Raw genomic sequence first — 20,677 nt, 5'->3', positions numbered from 1 at the left:
TTTCACAACTTCAAGGGACAAAAATCTTCCTCCTCTTCCAAGCCTTAACAAGCCAAAACCTCATGGAGGTCTAACCAGCCTTGGAATAAGGGTAAGCAATCCAAGAAACCTTCTTCTGAGAACAAATCAGCATGAAGGGTCCGCCCCCGATCCATTCTCGGGTCAAGAGGGGGCAGTCTTTCCTTCTTTCAGTAGGCTTGGATTCGCGATGTTGCCGATCCTTGGGTAGTGGATGTAGTCTCCCAGGAATAGGATTAAAGGATAGGATTAAAATCTTGTCCTCCCAGAGGAAGATTTCTCCTGTCAAGAATATCTGCAAACCAGATAGAGAGAGGCTTTCTTACCCATTTTAGACCTCAAGTGTCTCAACAAATTTCTCAAGGTTCCGTCCTTCAAAATGGAGACTATCCATTCTATTCTCCCTTTTAGTTCAGGAGGGTCAATTCATGACTGCCATCAACCTGAACGTTGTGTATCTTCATGTTCCTATTCACAAGGAACATTTACAATACCTGTGGTTTGCCTCTTTGGACAAACGCTTCCAATTTGTAGTCCTACTTTTTGGCCTCCGAATCTTTACGGAGGTTCTAGGGGCTTTTCTGGCACTAGCTAGATTTCAAGGAATTGCAGTGGCACCATACCTGGATGAAATCTTAGTTCAGGCGGCATCTTTTAATTTAGCTCCCATACAGATTCTCTGTTGATTCTCCACTCTCACGGGTGGAAGGTAAATCTGGAAAAAGAGTTACTTGGTGCCAAATACCACGGTATGTTTTTTGGGTACGATCATAGACTTGACCTCCATGAAGATTTTCTTGACGGAGGTCAGAAAGACCAAACTTGCTGCCTGTCTTTCTCTTCAGTCCTCTGTCCTTCCATCAGTGGCACTGTGTATGGAAGTAATTGATCTAATGGTGGCTTCCATGGACAATTATTCCTTTTGCTCGTTTCCATCTAAGACCTCTACAGTTATGCATGCTCAGACAATGAAACTGAGACCACTCGGACCTCTCTGAGGATAGTCTTAGACATCCGGACGAGATATTCCATGTCCTGGTCACTCTCTCAGGACCATCTGTCCCAGGGCACATGCTTCCTTAGACCATCTTGGGATATTGTGACTATGGAAGCCAGCCTTTCGGACTGGGGAGCAGTTTGGGGTACCTTAATAGCTCAGGAAATTTGGACTCAGGAGGAGTCTGCCCTCCCAATAAATATCCTAGAGTTCAGAGAAATCTTCAATTTGCTGATAGCTTTGCCTCAACATTACTTTGGTGGTGTATATCAACCACCAGGGAGGAACAAGGAGTTCCTTAGCTATGAAGGAGGCGACTCGCGTTCTTCAGTGGGCGGAGTCTCACAATTGTCACATCCCAGGGGTAGACAACTAGGAAATGGTTTATCTGAGCAGGCAGACTTTTCATCCAGGGTAGTGGGCCCTTCATCCGGAAGTATTCTTAATGGTAACACTCAGGTGGGGAGTTCTGGAGTTGGATCTGATGGCGTCTCGTCTAAACGCCAAACTCCCAAAATACAGCTCAAGATCAAGGGATCCACAAGCAGCTCTGGTCGCTGCTCTGGTGGTTCCATGGGACTTCGGTCTAATTTACCTGTTCCCTCCATTTGCCCTACTTCCTCGGGTGATAGCCCATTTAAAACAGGAGTAGGCTTTTTGATTCTAATTGCTCCAGCTTGGCCTCGTAGAATTTGGTTGCGGATCTTGTGAAGTGTCGTCCTTTCCCCATGGAAATTGCTTCTGAGGAAGGACCTTCTACTTCAGGGTCCTTTTCTACATCCAAACCTAGATTCTCTGAAGCTGACTACTTGGAGATAGAACGCCTAGTCTTGTCTAGACAAGGTTTTTCAGAGAAGGTTAATACCATGATTCAGGCTCGTAAGCCGGTAACTCGCAATGTTTACCATAAGGTATGGCGTACATACCTTTTCTGGTACAAATCTAGGGGTGTCACTTGGAGTCAGGTGAGGGTTCCCCATATTCTGTCTTTTCTTCAGGAGGGCTTGTCAGTCAGTACTCTGAAGGGCCAGATCTCTGCCCTTTTGATTCTTTTGCATAAACGTCTGGCCAACTTACCAGATGTTTAATCTTTTGTTCAGACTTTGGTCAGAATCAGGCTTGTGTTTAAACCTGTTGCTCCTCCTTGGAGCCTTAAAGGGACACTAAACCAACATTTTTTTCTTTCATGATTCAGATTTTAAGCAACTTTCTAATCTACTCCTATTATCAATTTTTCTTCGTTCTCTTGCTATCTTTATTTAAAAAGCAGGAATATGATGCATAGGAGCCGTCCCATTTTTTGTTGAAAACCTGGGTTATGCTTGCTTATTGGTGGGTAAATGTAAGCCTCCAATAAGCAAGCGCTATCCATGGTGATGAACCTAAAATGGGCTGGCTGCTAAGATTTACATTCCTGCTTTTAAAATAAAGAAAGTAAGAGAATGAAGAAAAATTTAAAATAGGAGTAAATTAGAAAGTTGCTTAAAATCTCATGCTCTGAATCATGAAAGAAAAAATTTGAATTCAGTGTCCCTTTAATCTTGTTCTTACGGTTCTGCAGCAGGCTCTGTTTAAGCCTATGCACTCTGTTGATATTAAGTTTTTGTCTTAGAATTTTTTTTTGTTTTTTTCTAGCTATTTCTTCTGCTCGTAGAGTCTCAGAGCTTTCGGCTCTACAGTGTGAACCCCCTTATCTTATTTCCCATGCAGATAAGGCGGTCCTTCATAACAAATTGGGACTTCATCCTAAGGTGGTTTTGGACCGCAATATCAATCAGGAAATTGTTGTTCCTCCTCCTCATAAGGAATGTCTTTCATTCTGTCCTAATCCTTTTTCTCATAAGGAATGTCTGTTACATAACCTGGATGTAGTGTGTGCTTTGAAGTTCTATCTGCAAGCTACTAGGGATTTCAGCAATCTACTGCCCTTTTTGTTGTGTTTTCTGGTAAACATAAAGGCCAGAATGCCACTACTACTACTCCTTTCTTTTTGGTTGAGAAGTGTAATTCGGTTGGCCTATGAGACAGCTGGACAACAGCCTCCTGAGAGGATTATGGCTCATTCCACTAGGGCTGTCTCTTCTTCCTGGGCCTTTAAAAACAAGGCTTCTGCAAGGCGGCCTCTTGGTCTTCGTTGCATACTTTTTCCAAATTCTACACATTAGATGTTTTTGCCTCTGCTATGGCTCCTTTTGGGAGGAAAGTTCTTCACGCGGTGGTGCCTTCTGTTTAGGTCCGTCTGTCTTGTTCTCCCTCCCTTCCATTATGTGTCCTCTAGCTTGGGTATTGGTTTCCACTAGTAATTAGAATGGATTTGTGGACTCTACATGCCATTGGAAAGAAAACAAAATGTATGCTTACCTAATAAATTATTTTCTTTCCTGGCATGGAGAGTCTATGACCCGCCCTTTTGAGATGGCTTTTGTCCTTTTCTAAACTTCAGGCACCTCTATACCCTTTGTGTTCTCTTCTCTTTCCATATTCCTTCGGCTAAAAGATTGGGGGATTGTGGGAAGTGGGAGGATACTTAAAAGCTTTGCTCGGGTGTTCTTTGCCTCCTCCTGGTGACCAGGAGTTGTTTTACCACTAGTTATTAGAATGGATTTGTGGACTCTCCATGCCAGGAAAGAAAATCATTTATAAGGTAAGCATAAATTTTGTTTTTATGCTTATTTGATCATTTTATTAATACCCTGCGTTGTCCTTTTGTTGTGTGAGAGTCACAGCAAAAGCCTATAAGTTTAAAGACATTGTTCCCATATCTTTATTATACACTAGAAAGGCTTGGAGAGGCAGAAGTTTCTGTAGTTCTTGCAATGAATTTTGGGGTAATGTTCTTAGTGTTAAACTTTTTGATACAATTTATGTGGTACCTAATGTAGAAGTTGTATTTGAGAAAAGTCCATCCGGCAGTTGTACAAGATTGATCCTCTGGAAGAAAATTGGTCTATTTAAAAATATCTGACCAAATTTTCTGCGTCTGAGAAAAAAAAACGGAGTTTTTTGTTGCTCTTCCGTTGAAAAATTCAGAAGGATGAGGCAAGAGATAGTTACAATACTACCTAGAATGTCCTGTTTCTCCTTTTGATAAGATTGACTGTGGACCCTGTGATCCCCCTCTGCATCTACAAACACTGATGTAAGGCCCTCCTTTTTTTTAAGGCTTGGGAACATACTGGGGCCATTTGAAGAAGACTGGACATTCTGATCCAATAATAGTATTCTTTGAAAGCTCAGTTTATTGACTTTGATTTCTTCTTGTGAATGCATTTCTGTTGGGATTCTTTGGATTCTTTTTGCTCAACGTTAAAGCCTCAAATCCCTAGATGATTAATAACTGAAGAATTCTTTGACAGCCCAAGACTCAGATTTGTCTGCTAATATTGGAGTCAGTAGAGCACATAAGGATTTAATTCATCATTTTATTTCCAGCTCCAGTACATATAAATCCCAATAATGTATTCCTAGTGCCTCCATGGGAATTGCCATTTGTTCTTTAAGCAGTTCTTGCTTGTCCCTTTGCTTTCATTGTGTTTCTGAGAGTTTTCTCTGGACTATTACCACAGATAGACAGGTTGTGGTGTCCCGTGTGTTCTCTCACTTCTGTTTTTTTCTTTCAGGACATAGTAGTTCTCTGGAGATTTTAGCTAAGTGCCATGCCTTTTAGGTCAATTCTTACAATAATCTGGTGAATGGGAAATGTATTTTTAAATTTGGTTGGGGTCACTACAGGATCAAAGACTTATGGAGACTGTATTGTATAGGCATCACAATGTTGCAGTGTTTTCCCTTTGGAATGTTTGCTACACCATCTCTGTCTGATAAATGAATATAGTGCTTATACTGCAGGGTGTAATAGCTTATTCCACAAGAGCAGATTACACTTTCTATAAATTTCTTTCTTACATTTCTGAAAAACTCTGTTGAATGTTCACGTATTGGCAAATGCCAAATATGCCCGGGGGAATCTGCATTCTGTTTTGGTTTCTTTAAAAAAAAAAAAATACAGTACAATTTCCCTGAAAAAGGAAGGAGCTTATAATACCCTAAAAAAGATGAGGCTTCGGGTTTGTCCACCTTCCTTAACGAGAGTAAATATTACTTAGGTACCTGAGCCTAGATAGATAAACATTTTGTACAAATTAAAATTTCTAATTTCTTTTTCTGTAATCCCAAATACAGTATTTGTTTTATCACTAGCATTAGTCCACTCGTCTCCATGGTGGCTGCTTAATAACATTTAAAGCAATTCTCAATGTGCAGCTGTCCCACTTAGAAACATAGAAACATAGAATTTGACGGTAGATAAGAACCAAAAAGGCCCATCAAGTCTACCCATATTACATGTTACTTTTTCCTTAGGATAGCCTTATGCATGTCCCAGGTATTTTTTGAATTCATTTACAGTCTGTGTTTACCACCTCAAATGGAAGTTTATTCCATGAATCTACCACCCTTTCTGTAAAAAAAATGCTTCCTCGAATTTCTCCTGAATCTGCTACCCTCTAACTTTAGATTGTGACCCTTTGTTTTGGCATTTATTTTTTTGTGAAAAATGCTTTCAGCTTCTATTTTATTAAGTTCCTTCATATATTTGAAGGTTTCTATCATGTCACCTCTTTCCCTTCTATCTTCTAAACTATACATATTTAGATCATAGAGTCATTCTTTGTACGTTTTATATTTTAGACCATGTACCATTTTAGTAGCCCTTCCTGATTGGTTGAACAAAGTGAAACTGATTTATAAATATGTGCTGCAAAAATAATCACAGATAACTTGTTTTCAATGTTTAGAATGTGCACTTTTAAACAAATGTGATTTTTGTACCACTTTGATGTTTCCCATCCCCTTTTGAATATAATATTTCCTTTGATGCAGTTTATAATCTATACCTTTCCCTTTGAGTGACCTTTTTGCGCTCTTGTTTGAATTTTAGAGGAGATGCATGCTGAGATCTGTTACGCCGAGTGTCTCCTGCAGAAGGCTGCCTTGACATTTGTGCAGGTAATGAGAAATTTATCATACGCTGTATATGGACAAGCAATTCCAGATTTCTGCTAATATCAGGATAGAGATAGGACTGAGCATAACAATCGTAAAATAGCATCAGTCAATTTGAATGCTAAAAATCTGCAGTGTGCGTGCAAAGCATTATGGTTTAAATATTGGATAAACCTCAACCTTCAGATTTAGAGCAAGGTTTCCATTAATAGGTTTGGAATTTTAAAAATATCTGCTGCAACACAATTTTATATTTTAATTTCATAATAATATTTTTGTTAGGATAGTAATGGTTTAAATACCCCTTTTGCAAATATATCTTATATTGTGAATTATAAATAAATAAATATATATTTATATTATTCATTCTAAGAATACAATGCTATATACATTATTGGCATCTTGTTATAACACCATAAAGTGTATCTCTAATTTGATATATTACACTGCTTGTTGTTTTTATGGTCACTCAGCTGTTTGCATCAATATGCTGCTGTCGCCATAAATTATCTATAAGGCCACAGGCAGATATTGAAAGCAAAGCACTTAAACAATGAGGTCACTTTTTCCTTTTCATTATCAGTAAAGTTACTTTGCTTTTATGGAAACGAACTGTATGATTCGTATACAAAACACTGTTAATTTGTTATGTGTTCCTTTGCTTTCTGCCACAGATAGACTTTTTTTTTTTTTTTAGCTTCAGTTTCAATATGTTTTTTTAACTAAAGATCTCAATTGGAACTGTCTCTTTGTGTTGTCTTTCTGCTCAGCAATTCAAATTCTAGCCCCAATAAAAATCCTAATTTTTGCACTCTAGAATGCATGGATAGAGAATGCCTGTAAGTCTTGTATTTCTAATTTACTTCTATTATCAAATTTTGCTTTATTCTCTTGGTATCAATTATTGAAGGAGCAGCAATGCACTACTGTTTTCTAACTGAATACATGCGAGAGCCAATGACAATCGAGATTATATATATATATATATATATATATATATATATATATATATATATATATATCCACCAATCAGCAGCTAGAACCTAGATTCTTTACTGCTCATGAGCTTACCTAGATAAACCTTTCAGCAAAGGATAACAAGAGAAGGAAGCAAATTAAATAATAGAAGTAAATTGGAAAGTTGTTTTTAAATTTGCATGCTCTTTCTGAATCATGAATGAAAAAATTGAGGTTTCATGTCCCTTTAATTGTGACTTACGTTTCCTTATATTAAATGTGTTTCACTTTAAGACTTTGTTTTTTTTTTTTTGTATCTTTTTAGGATGAAAACATGATCAATTTTATCAAAGGTGGACTCAAAATTAGGACAAGTTATCAAATATACAAGTATGTTTACTTTTTTTAAAGGTAGTTTAAATTTGGTTTATTTTACATGTTGTTGCACATTTAATTGTGTTGTTTATTTTCGTTTTTTTTTTTTAATATTAAGGGAATGTCACCAACTTCTACATTCAGCGACGACCCTGGACAATAAATTCCCCAGTGAAACATACCATCAGTTTGAAGGGGGCGTAAAACTTGGTATAGGAGCCTTTAATTTGGTGAGAGATTATTTTAAGAAACATTTAAAATTAAACAAATGCTAGATATAAAGAAGCATTCAAAGAAAAGATTAGTAAGAGAATAACATGTAGATGTATTTTTTTAAAGTTTCATTAGCTGTTTAAATATTGACAAAATAAGTGTAACATTTTAGTGTCTATAAAGCAATGGGAGCTGCCATGTTGTAACTTAGGTTACCTTCTCTGCTGTGGCTAATTAGGGACAGTTAAAAATAGGTCGCTAGAGTGTGCAGCCAATGGCTATGTGGAATAGTGTGCAGCCAATGGCTGTGTGGAATATAGCAGTGTTCTGCACTTCCATTTCTAAGAAGAACTGAAAAGCTCACCATTTCCGAATGGAATTACAGGAAAAGAGGGCAAAGCATATTGCCAGGGCCAGACTGGAAAATCAGACCGGCCCTGAAAATTTGTATAGACCAGCCCTGCCCCACTCCAGCCCAGCCCAGCCCCGCTCCACTCCAGCCCAGCCCCGCCCCCCTCCAAAACTTCTTTAGTTCTCTGATAGACGATTTGATAAAATACTATCGTTTTCACAAACAACAAATATACTTTATTAAGTGATACTAAGTTAATATAGCAAAGCTCAACAATGTTATAATGGCTGACTGTGTACACGACAGATAATAACAGTAGTAGAATGTAGATCTTACCTTGTACTTCATGTTTGCAGGCTCTTCTTTTATGAGTTTTCTTTACAATTATGTATCTAGCAATGAAAAGTACTGATTGTTCAAACCGCTTTAGAATGTTCAGAGATAAGTCTCCCAATAAAATAAATGAGAACAAGAGCTGAGCTTCCAGCAGGAGACTGAGGTTCTGCCCATAGGAGACAACACTGGAATCCACAGTAATTTGCACACATTACATTTTCTTTGTCACTGCTATTGCTTGCAGCTCCCCAGCTCATCTACACCCTCCTCCCAGAGCAGTTAAGCAGAACATCACTTCTCATGCCCCACGGACCCTCCTTGGCACCACCTGATCCTGTGCTATAATTGAATTGTGGTTGTTTCCCTGACAGCCGCTGCTGCCCTTGGCGCTGCTAATTGGGAAGAGACTGAGCGAGCTGGGTTACACACTACAGAGAAAGTCAGTCACAAGAAGGATCGGGTGCGATAAAAAATTATTTATGAATGAGCCACACCGCTACCACTACCTGGGCAGAACTTAGCACACATCTAAGAATAGAGAGAGTTCCAAAAGCTTGCTGCATACATACTTAGCAGAGCGGCCACATGATTATGTGCACCAAATCCCATTCAAACTGCAGGAATGTGATTGGGTGAAAATGCCAGTGATGTAAGCGGTAAGCAGGAACCAATAGGAAGTCAGATTTTGTCCCTTGAGTCAATGCGGGACAGACGGCACTCTCAGTGGGACAGCAAGACTTACATGTCATGATGTAGTGATCTGAATTTGGCAAATGCTTATGCCTGAATCAGTTGCTAGGCTGACTTTCACTGAGCCTGTCAGTCTGTGCTGTGCATGCTGCTTGCTGGCGGTTTTGCTGCTGCGCTCCCTCACAAGTGAGTCAGAACTTCTCTAGTCTCTGTCTCCACACAATGTCTGCAGCTGCCCGGCCCCAGCCTCTGCCGGCCCTGCGGCCCACCAGGAATTTTCACGGTGTCCCGGCAGCCCAATCCGGGACTGCATATTGCAGAGGTTTTTTTTTTATATACAAGATTTATCATTTTATATTACTATCACAAAGTGTTTAATGTCCCTTTACTTATGTTACTTGTGAGATCACATTGTGTGGTTTAACTGTATATTCAGGGACATGCCATTTCATAATATAATGAAATAATTTTCTTTCATATAGGTGATAAGAGTCCACGATGCATTATTCCTGAGAATTACCTTTCCTGCCACTAGGAGGAAGCAAATATTCCCAAACCACAGAGCTCTATATAAACCCTCCCACCTCTATGGTAATCAATCTTGTCTTTGCCTCCGCTGGAAGTAGGTAAAGAATGAAGATGTGCAAAATTGTTTTTTATTTTAGGGTTTCCTGGTTATGACCCTGAAGTTCCCCTCTTCAGTACTGACTTAGTCATGAGGGACATATTTGGTGTATTAGACATTAAGCTTAAAAGGATAAAGATATTCTTTTCTGACATTTAGTGCAGGAAACTTCCTTTGCACTTATTTGTCTTTAATTTCTTACTCCAGGATAGGCTTGAACTTTCTACCGATAACGTTCTCAGTACTAGGTTATAAGCTTTTGAGGTAAGTTTATGTTTAGGGGGCTCCATCAGGAATACCATTTGCCAGCTTATTAGTGCTAGCATCATTAGCACATATACTTGAGCTCAGAGGGATATTTTATATTTTTCATATACTGTATATGTATGTTACTTTCTTTCCTAAAATATGGTGAGTCCACAGAATAATCAATTACTAGTGGGAATATCACTCCTGGCAAGCAAGGAGGCAAAGAGCACCACAGCAAATCTGCTATATATGTCACTTCCCCTACCTATAACCCCCAGTCATTCTCTTTGCCTCTGTTCATGAAGGAGGTGATGTTTTTGGTGTCTGAAGAAAATTGAACTTCAATCAAGATTTTATTCTTTTGAATGCCGGAGTAGGTTTACTCTGACTTCCTCTCAAGACTGGGTGTAGCCGTACTCCACGTTAGTCTCTTCAGTAGGGCAGTGGTGGCTTTAAAGCAGTTAGGAACTTGTGAGGTGGGCTTTACTGCCTTTTTCTAACATGTTGCTGCCCTAGTATAGAAAGCCTGAGTAAGTTTACTCTGTCTTTCTGTTTTCACAGACCTCTGTAAGGATTTGGCATCCTTCCACGTTGTGTGAGCGGTCCTCCTGCCGGACGGCTAGATGCAAGTAAGTGCCTGTCTTCTGGGGCTAGGAGGCTGGCACTTTAGAGCCATTGAAAATATTTTGAACTCTCTGCTATTTATTGATGGGACTCAAATAATCCTGAGTAGGGATTAAGGCAGAAGGCAGGCACTCTTACGCATGTGACAGGAGTAATTTAACTCCATGAATAGGAAGGGCTTAATTTCTTATTGGGCTTTAGTTTATTAGAGGCACAATATATACATTTGTTCTCTCTGAGTCGTATTCTAGTTTATTTATAACCGGAAGAGATGATTCAGTTATTGTTAATGCCTCCATAGCCTAAGGGTCTTGTGAAGTAGAGCCTCTGCATCGATACCTTCATTTATGGGCTTTATGGGTTTGCATTTACTTTTTGCGCTATTCGCATTTGCTTATTGCAGACTCTGTTATTCTGTTGGCTGGGAAGCACACACTTTTGGTTAATGGCGCAGCTTCTCACAGCTTGGTCAGCTCCTCCCTCTTCTTCTCCAGAGCGGCAACGACCGCGTCTGTCTGTACATACAGCACGTAGTTTTCTGTTTAGATCTGTTACGGCTGTTGTCGTGTAGCCAGCCGTCTTGATCTTTCTTAAAACCTTTTTGTGTTATATGGGGGAGAAGAGGGAGAATATATTAGCTCATTATATTCTTTCTAATTAAAGAGCCAGTGTGTTTTTTCTTTTTGAGACAGATTCATTTAAAGAGACAGTACTACTTTAAATGTATTATCTTTATTGCAATGTTTTGTAGATTCAGCTTCCTGGTGGGTTTAGTCCCTTTTGGGGGCTATATCAGGTTTCTGTTTATTGCAACACAATGTTTATGTGAAAATCATATACTATCCAAACAATATGAGTGTGCTCTCCATTTAAAAAAAGCTGTTCTTCAAGTAGCAGTTTACAGGAGAGCAATCATCTCTGCATAATCTGTGACTGTTATAACGCTTCTTAAATTAACTTTAATTTACTGTTTTTTTAAAGAGACAGTCTCGTTTTCATTATAATATTTAGATATTAAAATATTTTTTTTTAAAAATGGCAGAGAATTCTGTTTGGTTTTTGACACTAATATTGTTTACAAATATACAATTATGCATGTTCTTGTTCCGTTAAGTTTCCTGAAATATGGATAACGCGTGGCCTCTGAACCCAATGTCTCCCAGGATGATGCTGTGTAGGTAATTCCACAGTTTTTTCCTTTCACGTGCCTAGCCTTTATGGCGTCACCTGCTGTGTCCTGCGGTTCCTCATTATCTCCTGGAGGATTTGTTTGCTGCAGAATCTGCTGCTCAGTTATCTTTTGGTAATCTTTAGCATTATATGCTTTTCCTTTTTTCAGGGGGAAAATCACAGGGAGGAATATTAGATATTCAGATAGGTTTTCTGTACTGCCTGCTGCTACTCTGTTTGCCTTCCTCGTAGGTCTGATGAGGAGGATACATCAGAAGCATCTGAGGATAAATTCTCAGATGTGGACAGTATAATTCCTTCATCTGTTGCAGAAGTTGTATCCTTCAGATTTCAGCCTGGAGTGTGTGATTAAAGAAGGTTTTTGGCTGCCTTGGAGCGACTCTGATTCGTCTGTCGTTGTCGATTCCTAAAGGATCTAGTGAATTTTATAGATATTAGGAAAATCGTGCTCTCAGGAATGGGAGTGCTACTCTTAGAGTTTTTCTTCGTCTCCTGTCCTTAAGAGGACGTTTCCTGTCAATTAAATGTAGGTTTATTTCGAAATTTGATATTACCACTGTGTCAAGTGCAGCATCTTATTGGTGCAACACCTTATTTGTTCCAATAGGTAGTGACTCCTTTAAGGAGGAGATCCTGAATTGAATTAAGGCTCTAGCCAATTTCTTTATTTCTGATGCTACCATGCTAGTTTTTTAGCAGGGAGCCAAGATATCTAACTTAGCCGAGCTAGCCTGCAGGGCTTTGTGGCTATATGCAAACAAAAGGAAACCTGCACAGCGGAGCGCTCATAACTATCCCACTCAACTATGATGTTCCATAACAGCTCAATGGAGAGAGGGCGGGAACACACTGCCCTTTTGTGCTGTGGTTAAGACAAAGGCTGCTTTCCAGACGTGACCGCTTCACATGCCAAAAAATAACATAGAAGTCCAACAAAGAATAGAAAAATCACACTTCCAGTAGATAAAATTCAAGGAAATTTTTTTATTTTAATTACAAAAATAAAAACATGGGTCAGTTTAAAATATATAATTCCAGAATGAAATGTAGGTACACAGCGTATCAGACGCGTTACGTGCACATGCCACGTGCACGAAACGCGCCTGCTACACTGTGTACCTACATATAATTCTGGAATGATATATTTTAATGTTTTTAATATTTTTGTTTTTGTAATTAAAATAAAAAAAAAATTCCTTGAATTATATCTACTGGAAGACTCAGGGCGCTTTTTCTATTCTTTGTTGGATTGCTTTTTTCTGGCTATATCATGGTCAGTTGATTTTTCCAAGCTTCTGGTGTTTTCTTACAAGGGTAAGACCTTGTTTGGCCGGATCTGACAGGCTTATTCCTGTTGGACTTAAAAATCCAAAGAACATATGTCCATGTGGGTTTGCACCCCACTTGTGGTACCATTTTAAGGATTTTCTCCCACAAGACGAGAAGGTGGTGAATCTATCTTTCTTCATTCATGGATATGAGATGTCCCAGATAGGCTGTGGGCATAGCATCTCAGGGTTGCTACATGATAGTCATTCTTTCCTTTCCTGAGGCAGGTTCCTTCTCTCAGATTTATTGGCACCAGATATCAGTGAGATTATTGGTAGTGCGTTTGGAACTTATATCCCGTGTGAGGGATTGTTCCAGTTCTTATATGAGTGCAGGATCTGGAATTTTTATCTTTTAGTGGACCTTAAGTGCCTCAACAAGTTGTGTCCCAGGATCAACTCTGGGCACTGGCGTGATAAGCACTCCCTTCTGCTCATGATGACCATAGTCCTGAAGGATTCTGAGCTTGACTTTTCTGTCAATCACTTTCAGTTGATTAGTCCCTTATTCAGCTGCTCATGGAATTTAGGGAGCTTTTGGTTATCTAAAGCTCCTGGTTCTAAATACTCTTCCCTTTGGCCTTGCCATGGCTCTCAGAGGGAGCTATATTGGATGTCAAAATGGTTCAGGCGCCATTTTTTTCAACAAGTAAACTCTCTGAGACCTTGTTATCTTTTTTTCGTTCCTCGGATGGAAGTAAATCTGAAATTGAGTTCCCTTATTTCAGCTACAGGGGTAGTTTGCTTAGGGACCTTATTAGTTTCTCTTCCTTTGAAAATATTTTTGTCAGAGATCAGACTCTGTTTGGCCTTCCAGTGGTTCAATGTATGGAGGTAATGGTCAAATGATTGCCTTATTGGACATCATTTCTTTGATTGATTCCATCTGTGAATCTACAGACCCTGTCTTGGAGGATCGATCTGGATCTGTCGACTCAAGGTTTTTTTCTGTGGCTCGGAGGGGAGTTAGTGGTAAAGCACTCGCTTAGCTCATGAGAGGTAGCGAGTTCATTGCCCTCATTTTTCAGAATCTTTTTGTTTTTTTCTCAGGAGCATCTGTCTTGGAACAAATCTTCCGAAGACCTTACTGAGTAATAGTGACCACGGACGCTAGCCCTTTGGGTTGGTGAGACTTTGGACTTGGGAGGCGTCTATTCGCCCCATATCTTTCTTTGAGTGAGCCTTATCTTTAATGCTCTGATTGCTTGGCTTCGGTCACTTTATCTACTGGTCAGGTTTTAATTGAACATTTTTCATCTCAGTGGTTACATTAACTGCCTGAGAGGAACCTGGAGTTCCTGTGACCTGATTGGCATGGATGTTCGGTGGGCAGACGTTAATTTTTGTTGCTTATCCATTTTTCACTTTTTTAGAGTGAATTCCGGGAGCGGAGAGTTCCTCGGGCCGCTCTAATAAATGCCCTGGCGGTTCTTTCTGTTTCTTCTGGTTGCTTTTCTTCTATGAGTCATCCCTTGTATTATTCAGGAGAGAGTGTAGGTAATGCTAATAGTCACCTTTTACCTTGGAGACTTCCACCAAGGAGAGATCTTCTACTTCAGGGTCCCTTCCTTAATCCAAATCTGGTTTGCTCTGAAGCTGACTGCTTGGAGATTGAACGCTTATTTTTGTGTAAGCGTGGTCTTTTCAGGGTCGGTCATCGAGACGTTGATCCAGGCTTGTAAGCCTGTGACTCGTATGATCTACCATAAGATTTGGTGTAAATATTGTGTGGTGTGAATCTAAGGGATTCTCCTGAAGTAGATTCAGGATTCCTAGGGTCAGATTTCGGAATTGTCTATTTTGTTGCATAAGCGTTTGGTGGATGTGCCAGATGTGCAATCGTTTGTCAGGCCTTGGTCAGGACCCGGCCTGTGTTTACACCGGTTACTCCTCTCTGGAGTCTTAATCTTGTTCTTAAGGTTTATCAGTAGACTCCGTTTGAGCCTATGCATTCCTTAGATATTAAGTTCTAATTTTGGAAGGTTTTGTGGCTATCCTCTACTCGGAGAGTTTCAAAACTCTGAGCTACAGTGTGATTCCCCTTATCTTTCATTTTGATAACGTGGTTTTGCGTACTAGGTTGGGTTTCTTGCCTAAAGTTGTTTCATTCCTGAATATATTCAGGAAATAGTTGATCCTTCTTTGTTTATAACCTAGATGTTGTTTGTGTGCTGAAATTCTTTCTGCAGGTGACTAAGGACTGTTGTCAGTCCTCTGCCTTATATGTTTGTTTTCTGGGAAACGCAAAGTTCAGAAAGCTTCGGATACTTTGCTTTCATTTGACTGAAGAGTGTTATCCGTTTGACCGTGAGACTGCTGGACAGCAATCTCCTGAGGAAATCACAGCTCATTTCATTAGGGCTGTCTCTTCTATCTGGGCTTTCAAGAATGAAGGTTCTGTGAAACAGATTTGCAGGGTTGCAACTTGGTCATCTTTGCTTACTCTTTCTTAATTCTTTAAGTTTGATACTTTTGCCTTGGCTGAGGCCTCTTTTGGGAAAAGGTTGTTCAAGCTGTGGTGCCTTCTGTTTAGGTTACCTGTATTGCCCCTCCCTAATCATCTGTGTCCTCTAGCTTGGGTATTGGTTCCCACTAGTAATTGATGATTCAGTGGACTCACCATATCTTAGGAAAGAAAACATAATTTATGCTTACCTGATAAATTTATTTCCGGATATGGTAAGTCCACGGCCCACCCTTTATTTTAAGACCGTTATTTTTAGCTAAAATCTCAGGCACCTTTACACCGTTGTTTTATCTTCTTTTCCATTTCCCTTCAGCTGAATGACTGGGGGTTATGGGTAAGGGAAGTGACATATATAGCAGCTTTGCTGTGGTGTTCTTTGCCTCCTCCTGCTGGCCAGGAGTGATATTCCCACTAGTAATTGATGATTCTGTGGACTCACCATATCCGGAAATAAATAAATTTATCAGGTAAGCATAAATTATGTCTTTTTTTAGCGCATTTTTTGGCTTTTAGTGAGCATGTTTGCATGCGCACATGCATGAGACAGGTGCATTTTTGTTTCTATAGGTATCCTGGATGCTGTGATCACTGCTTTTAGTAGCAGTTGGGCTGCTGGGTGGTTGGTGTGGGTTCCTCTCTCCTTTTGAGCTCTGTATTTACCATGGATCACACTGATTCTTTGCCAGCTGGGTCTAATCCAGAATTCATATCATTTATAATTTTGTTTTAGCAAACAGGCTGAGGTTCTCCCTCCTGCTCAATTATGTAATGCTTGTCATCAAAAATGTGTGCATAGTAACCAACCTACTGCATCTTTGGCTTCTAAAGGGATTGTCTCTCGTTCTGTCCTTTACATGAACAATTGGACCCCCTTCATTATCTGAGGGAGTACATATAAAGTCCTCTATCACAGATCTGATGGATGCCCCCCCCCCCCCATGTAAAAGGAAAGGTCAGTGTCTGATTTGCCTTCTACTAATGCTGGTATTCCTGAATCTCATTGTGAGTCATTTATGTCTGAGGGGGAAGTGTTATCTGATGATCAGGGAGTTTTCCATCAAGACTGAGGTCTGCTCTTTGCTTTAGAGGTTTCAGATGATATCTATTCTGGGGAAACTTCTATCTATTCTATCTATTCTGGGGATACTTTATTTTAAATGTTTTTTTCCTGTTCCTATGGCTGTGTCTAAACTTTGGGCTAAAGATTGGCTTAAGTCTTTAAGAATTTTAAGTCCTTTTCCCATGTATCCTTTTCAGTCTAAGTATGATCATTTTTATAATGTCCCTAAAGTGGATGATGCTATTTCAGCCTTAGCTTAAAAAATTCCTACTCCTATGGAAAATAGTTTTTCTTTTAAAGACAAATTAGATAGGGAGCTTGCAGAATCTCATGTCAACCTACTGTTATTTCGTCAGCTTCATGGTTGGAAAATAAATTTGCCAAAGAGTTCTTTGATTTCTCAGACAAAGGTAATTATTTTGGGATTTCAAATAGATTCAGTCTCCATGAGACTGTCTTTAACTGAGGCAAGGATGTCAAAATAGTTTGCCAGTCTGATTCTTCAGGCTCAGCCATTTCCCTCGGTAGCTTTCTGTATAGAAGTAATAGGTTTAATGGTGGCAGCATCAGATGCAATGCCTTATGCCCGCCTGCATATGAGGCCTCTTCAGCTCTTTACATGCTGAATCAGTGGAACAGGGATCTACCCCACAAGTCTGTCTGGCTGGTGTGCAGTATGGGGTTCTTTTCTTCCTCAGGGAGTTTGGGCATCCTAATAGGCGACGTTGCCTATAAATATTTTGGTACTATGAGCAATTCACAAGTCTCTTCTCTTTTGGCCCCAGGTGAGGATAGAATCTTTCCTTCAGTTTTAGTCAGACAATGTCACAGCTGTGGCATTTATCAATCACCAGGGGGGAACCAGAAGTTACCTGGCAATGAAAGAAGTTCAGAAAAAAATCTGGATTGGGCAGAAATCCATCATTGTCCTGATAAAAGAATTATTTAGTGAGACTTCTTTATAATTTTGATTTTGTCAGGGCTTTGAAATAATATCTTGAGGTTACTTTAGATTTCAGACAAACTCCTGATTTGTTTGTTAATTTTTCAGGTAAGCGCAAGGGGCAGAAGGCGTCTATTGCTTTGGCTTCTTGGATTAAGAAATTAATCCATATGTTTTATGTAGAAGCAGGTAAGATTCGTCCTAAGCATATCACGGCTCATTCTACTCTCTCTGTAGCCTCTTCCTGGGCATTCTAGAATGAAGCTTCTGTGGAACAAATTTGCAAGGCAGCTACTTGGTCATCCTTGTGTACATTTTCTAAATTCTACCGTTTCAATGTTTTTTTGCTACTTCTGAAGCTGTTTTTAGTAGGAAAGTGTTGCAGGCAGTTGTTTCTATCTAGGACTCAGTTTTTGGGTGTTTTTTCTTATGATTTAAAAGGATCTAATATTTTTTTTTGCTCTATTTCATTCTCACCTCTGTCAGCTTAGTTATACATTAGACTGATTACCATAAATGTGAGAGGGTTTATATAGAGCTCTGAGGTTTGGGAATCTTTGCCTCCTCCTAGTGGCAAGAAAGGTAATTCCCAGGAGTAATTGATCGTGGATTCTTATCACCATGAAAAAAAGGAATTTCAGGTAAGATATATATTATTATTTTTTTTACCTTTCTATTCCTTTAACTTGCTGTCACGTGTATGTATTCTCTCTTGTTACTCTGATTACTGATCATTCCCATTGTTTCACATTTACCAAACAGTAAAGTGGATATGAGGAAAGTAAAATTGTTGAAGGGTTGAAGCTAATTTTTTTTTTTTTTTTTTTTTTAAACGTTCATCTTCAAATAGGCTTAGCCGAATATCTTATTTACATGAAATTGATTTGTCTTTTTTTTTGTTTGTTTCTGCAGATGTTGTCCCTTTTACCTTCAAGAATTCTTAGACTGCTGGAATTCATTGGATTTTCTGGCAACAGGGTGATTATTTTTTTTTTTTTTAAACAAATATATTTAGTAGTTCTTCATAATTTATATGATCAGCTATAGCCTTTAATAAAGTTAACATTTTGCAATATATTTGAGGACAGTCTTGAACTGTTACTTCCCTATAGCTTTATTTATACATACAAAACCCAGATTTTTTCTTTTTTGATTTAGAAAGAGCATGCAATTTTATACAACTTTCCAATTTATTAATTTTATCTAATTTGCTTCATTCTCTTGATATCCTTTGTTGAAAAGTATATCTAATTAGGCTCAGTAGCTGTTGATTGGTGGCTGCAGATAGATGCCTCATGTGATTGGCAAATACATTCTACAACAGGATATCTGAAGAATGAACCAAATCCAATAATAGAAGTAAATTTGAATGTTGTTTAAAATTGTATCCACTATCTGAATCATGAAATATTTCTTAGGGGTTTTTATGTCCCTTTAAGGGTAATAAACAGCAACTCTCACTTTGTTCTATCAATTTTCTTCTTGGTGTTTTGTAGTAGAAACAGACAAATAAAAAACCTACATTTTTAAATCATAATAGAAAATAAGCTAATATTAAAGTGAATGTAAATTTTGATGTTTAAGTGCCCGGTTTTTTAAACTTTGATTAAAAACAGGGGCACTTTAATTCATCAAAATTTACATTTCACTCCTGTTGTGACAAAAAACTTACCTTTTTAAACTTCACAGCAGCTGCTGCTTCCTCCGGTCTCACAAGCCATTTCTGATGTCAGAAATGATTGATAGGTCATCCTCCAATCACAGATTCCCCCCCGGGGGATTCAGTGTCTGATTCACTGCTGTGATTGGAGGAAGCCAGATACCTCATTTTAGACCCAGGAAGAGGCTTTGAAACAGGTGGAGGAAGCTGGAGCTGCTGTGAAGATTAAAAAGTAAGTTTATTTTCACAACAGGAGTGAACTGAAAATATTGATGAATTAAAGTGCCCCTGTTTTTAATCAAAGTTTTAAAAACCGGGCACTTTAGCATCAAAATTTACATTCACTTTAATAAATTGTATAGATTACAACAAAAACAATTGTAAAAGAAACACCAGGGCCTTATTGACACAAGTTAATACTTGAACTAAATGTTTGCAAGTTATGGCATCAAACGTGTCAAGTATAAATGAGATTCCATTGCTAATATTAGAATGCAACATTTGCTTAACAAATAATGCAAGTCCGTTGCAATGCTCTGTTATGAGGATACCAACTTGTACAATAAGCAGTCGTTTTACCACCAAGTAAATGTAGTAAAAAATATATATATTTTAGCATATTCTAATTTATCCATAATTGATATTATGATTTGGCTTCTGTGATCCCACAGTTTGTATGTCAGCATTTCACAGTTGATAGGCAACACTAAATATCCTGCATCATGTAGATGGTTTAACATTCTCTTAAAAATAATATCTTCAGTTCACATTCATCATATGGAAGTATGTTTTATTGCAATTTAGTTATAATTTATCCATATTATCTGTATTGCAAATCCATTTTAAACAGAAATATTAACATGGTCTAATGCAACTAATTCATAGACGGGGGTGAAAATATCACTATAGTTTACTAGTCAGGGGTTAAAATTTACTAGCTCAGAGTGTACAAAATTACTAGTCTACTCGGGGAATCCAATTTTTTACCTATCCAGTGCAATTTCTTGTCTGGGATTAGTGGACATTTCAGGTCCTGATAAAGAGCTTATTCTTTCACATTTGGTTTGCCTTTGTAAAGTTAAGAACACAATTTTTCTACAAAAATATTGATTGAGTTAAATGTAGAATCCTAAATAATGATGGTTAAAGGACCATTTATATGGTGCAGAACTGCATTATCAACAAACGTATAATAAACCACAATGCAATAGCACTAACTCAGAATTTCAAAAGAGCAGTAGATTTTTTTTTTCTGACAAATTTAAAAATCCTTCCATTTGCCTGTGTCATGTGACAGCCATAATCAGATCACAGCCGCACGTGTATACTTTCTGAAATAACACATTCTTGTTCTGTTTTTATATCTTTTAGGAGTTGGGTCTTTCTCAGCTACGGGAAGGGGCAAATGGGACAAGTATAAGAGCAGTACTGTGTGTGCTCACCCTCTTGTTCTACCATACCTACATCTCTCTAATCCTTGGTATGATGTGCTCCTATTGTGAATTCTGCTTCTGTGAAATATTAACTGTATTTTATATATCTTTATCTATCTATTATATATATATAAATATAAAATGAATGTGTATAC

At 38.5% G+C, this 20,677-nt stretch overlaps 1 protein-coding gene across 2 annotated transcripts in view; it reads left to right on the top strand.

Annotated features, from left to right (window-relative positions):
• Window positions 1–20,677, top strand: part of TTC39B (tetratricopeptide repeat domain 39B) — a 427,267-nt gene that overhangs the window by 311,306 nt on the left and 95,284 nt on the right. For both annotated transcript variants that reach the window (XM_053702578.1, XM_053702579.1), the window contains 5 exons: window positions 5,955–6,022; window positions 7,302–7,366; window positions 7,470–7,581; window positions 18,342–18,407; window positions 20,461–20,569. In XM_053702578.1, coding sequence (XP_053558553.1) covers window positions 5,955–6,022; window positions 7,302–7,366; window positions 7,470–7,581; window positions 18,342–18,407; window positions 20,461–20,569 — 420 coding nt within the window. The remainder of the gene's footprint in view (window positions 1–5,954; window positions 6,023–7,301; window positions 7,367–7,469; window positions 7,582–18,341; window positions 18,408–20,460; window positions 20,570–20,677) is intronic.

The sequence above is a fragment of the Bombina bombina genome, chromosome 2 (genome assembly GCF_027579735.1).
Source record: "Bombina bombina isolate aBomBom1 chromosome 2, aBomBom1.pri, whole genome shotgun sequence".
In the NCBI taxonomy this organism is placed as follows: domain Eukaryota; kingdom Metazoa; phylum Chordata; class Amphibia; order Anura; family Bombinatoridae; genus Bombina; species Bombina bombina.
The sequence above is the reverse complement of the archived record's forward strand: the minus strand, read 5'-3'. Positions and strand labels throughout refer to the sequence as shown.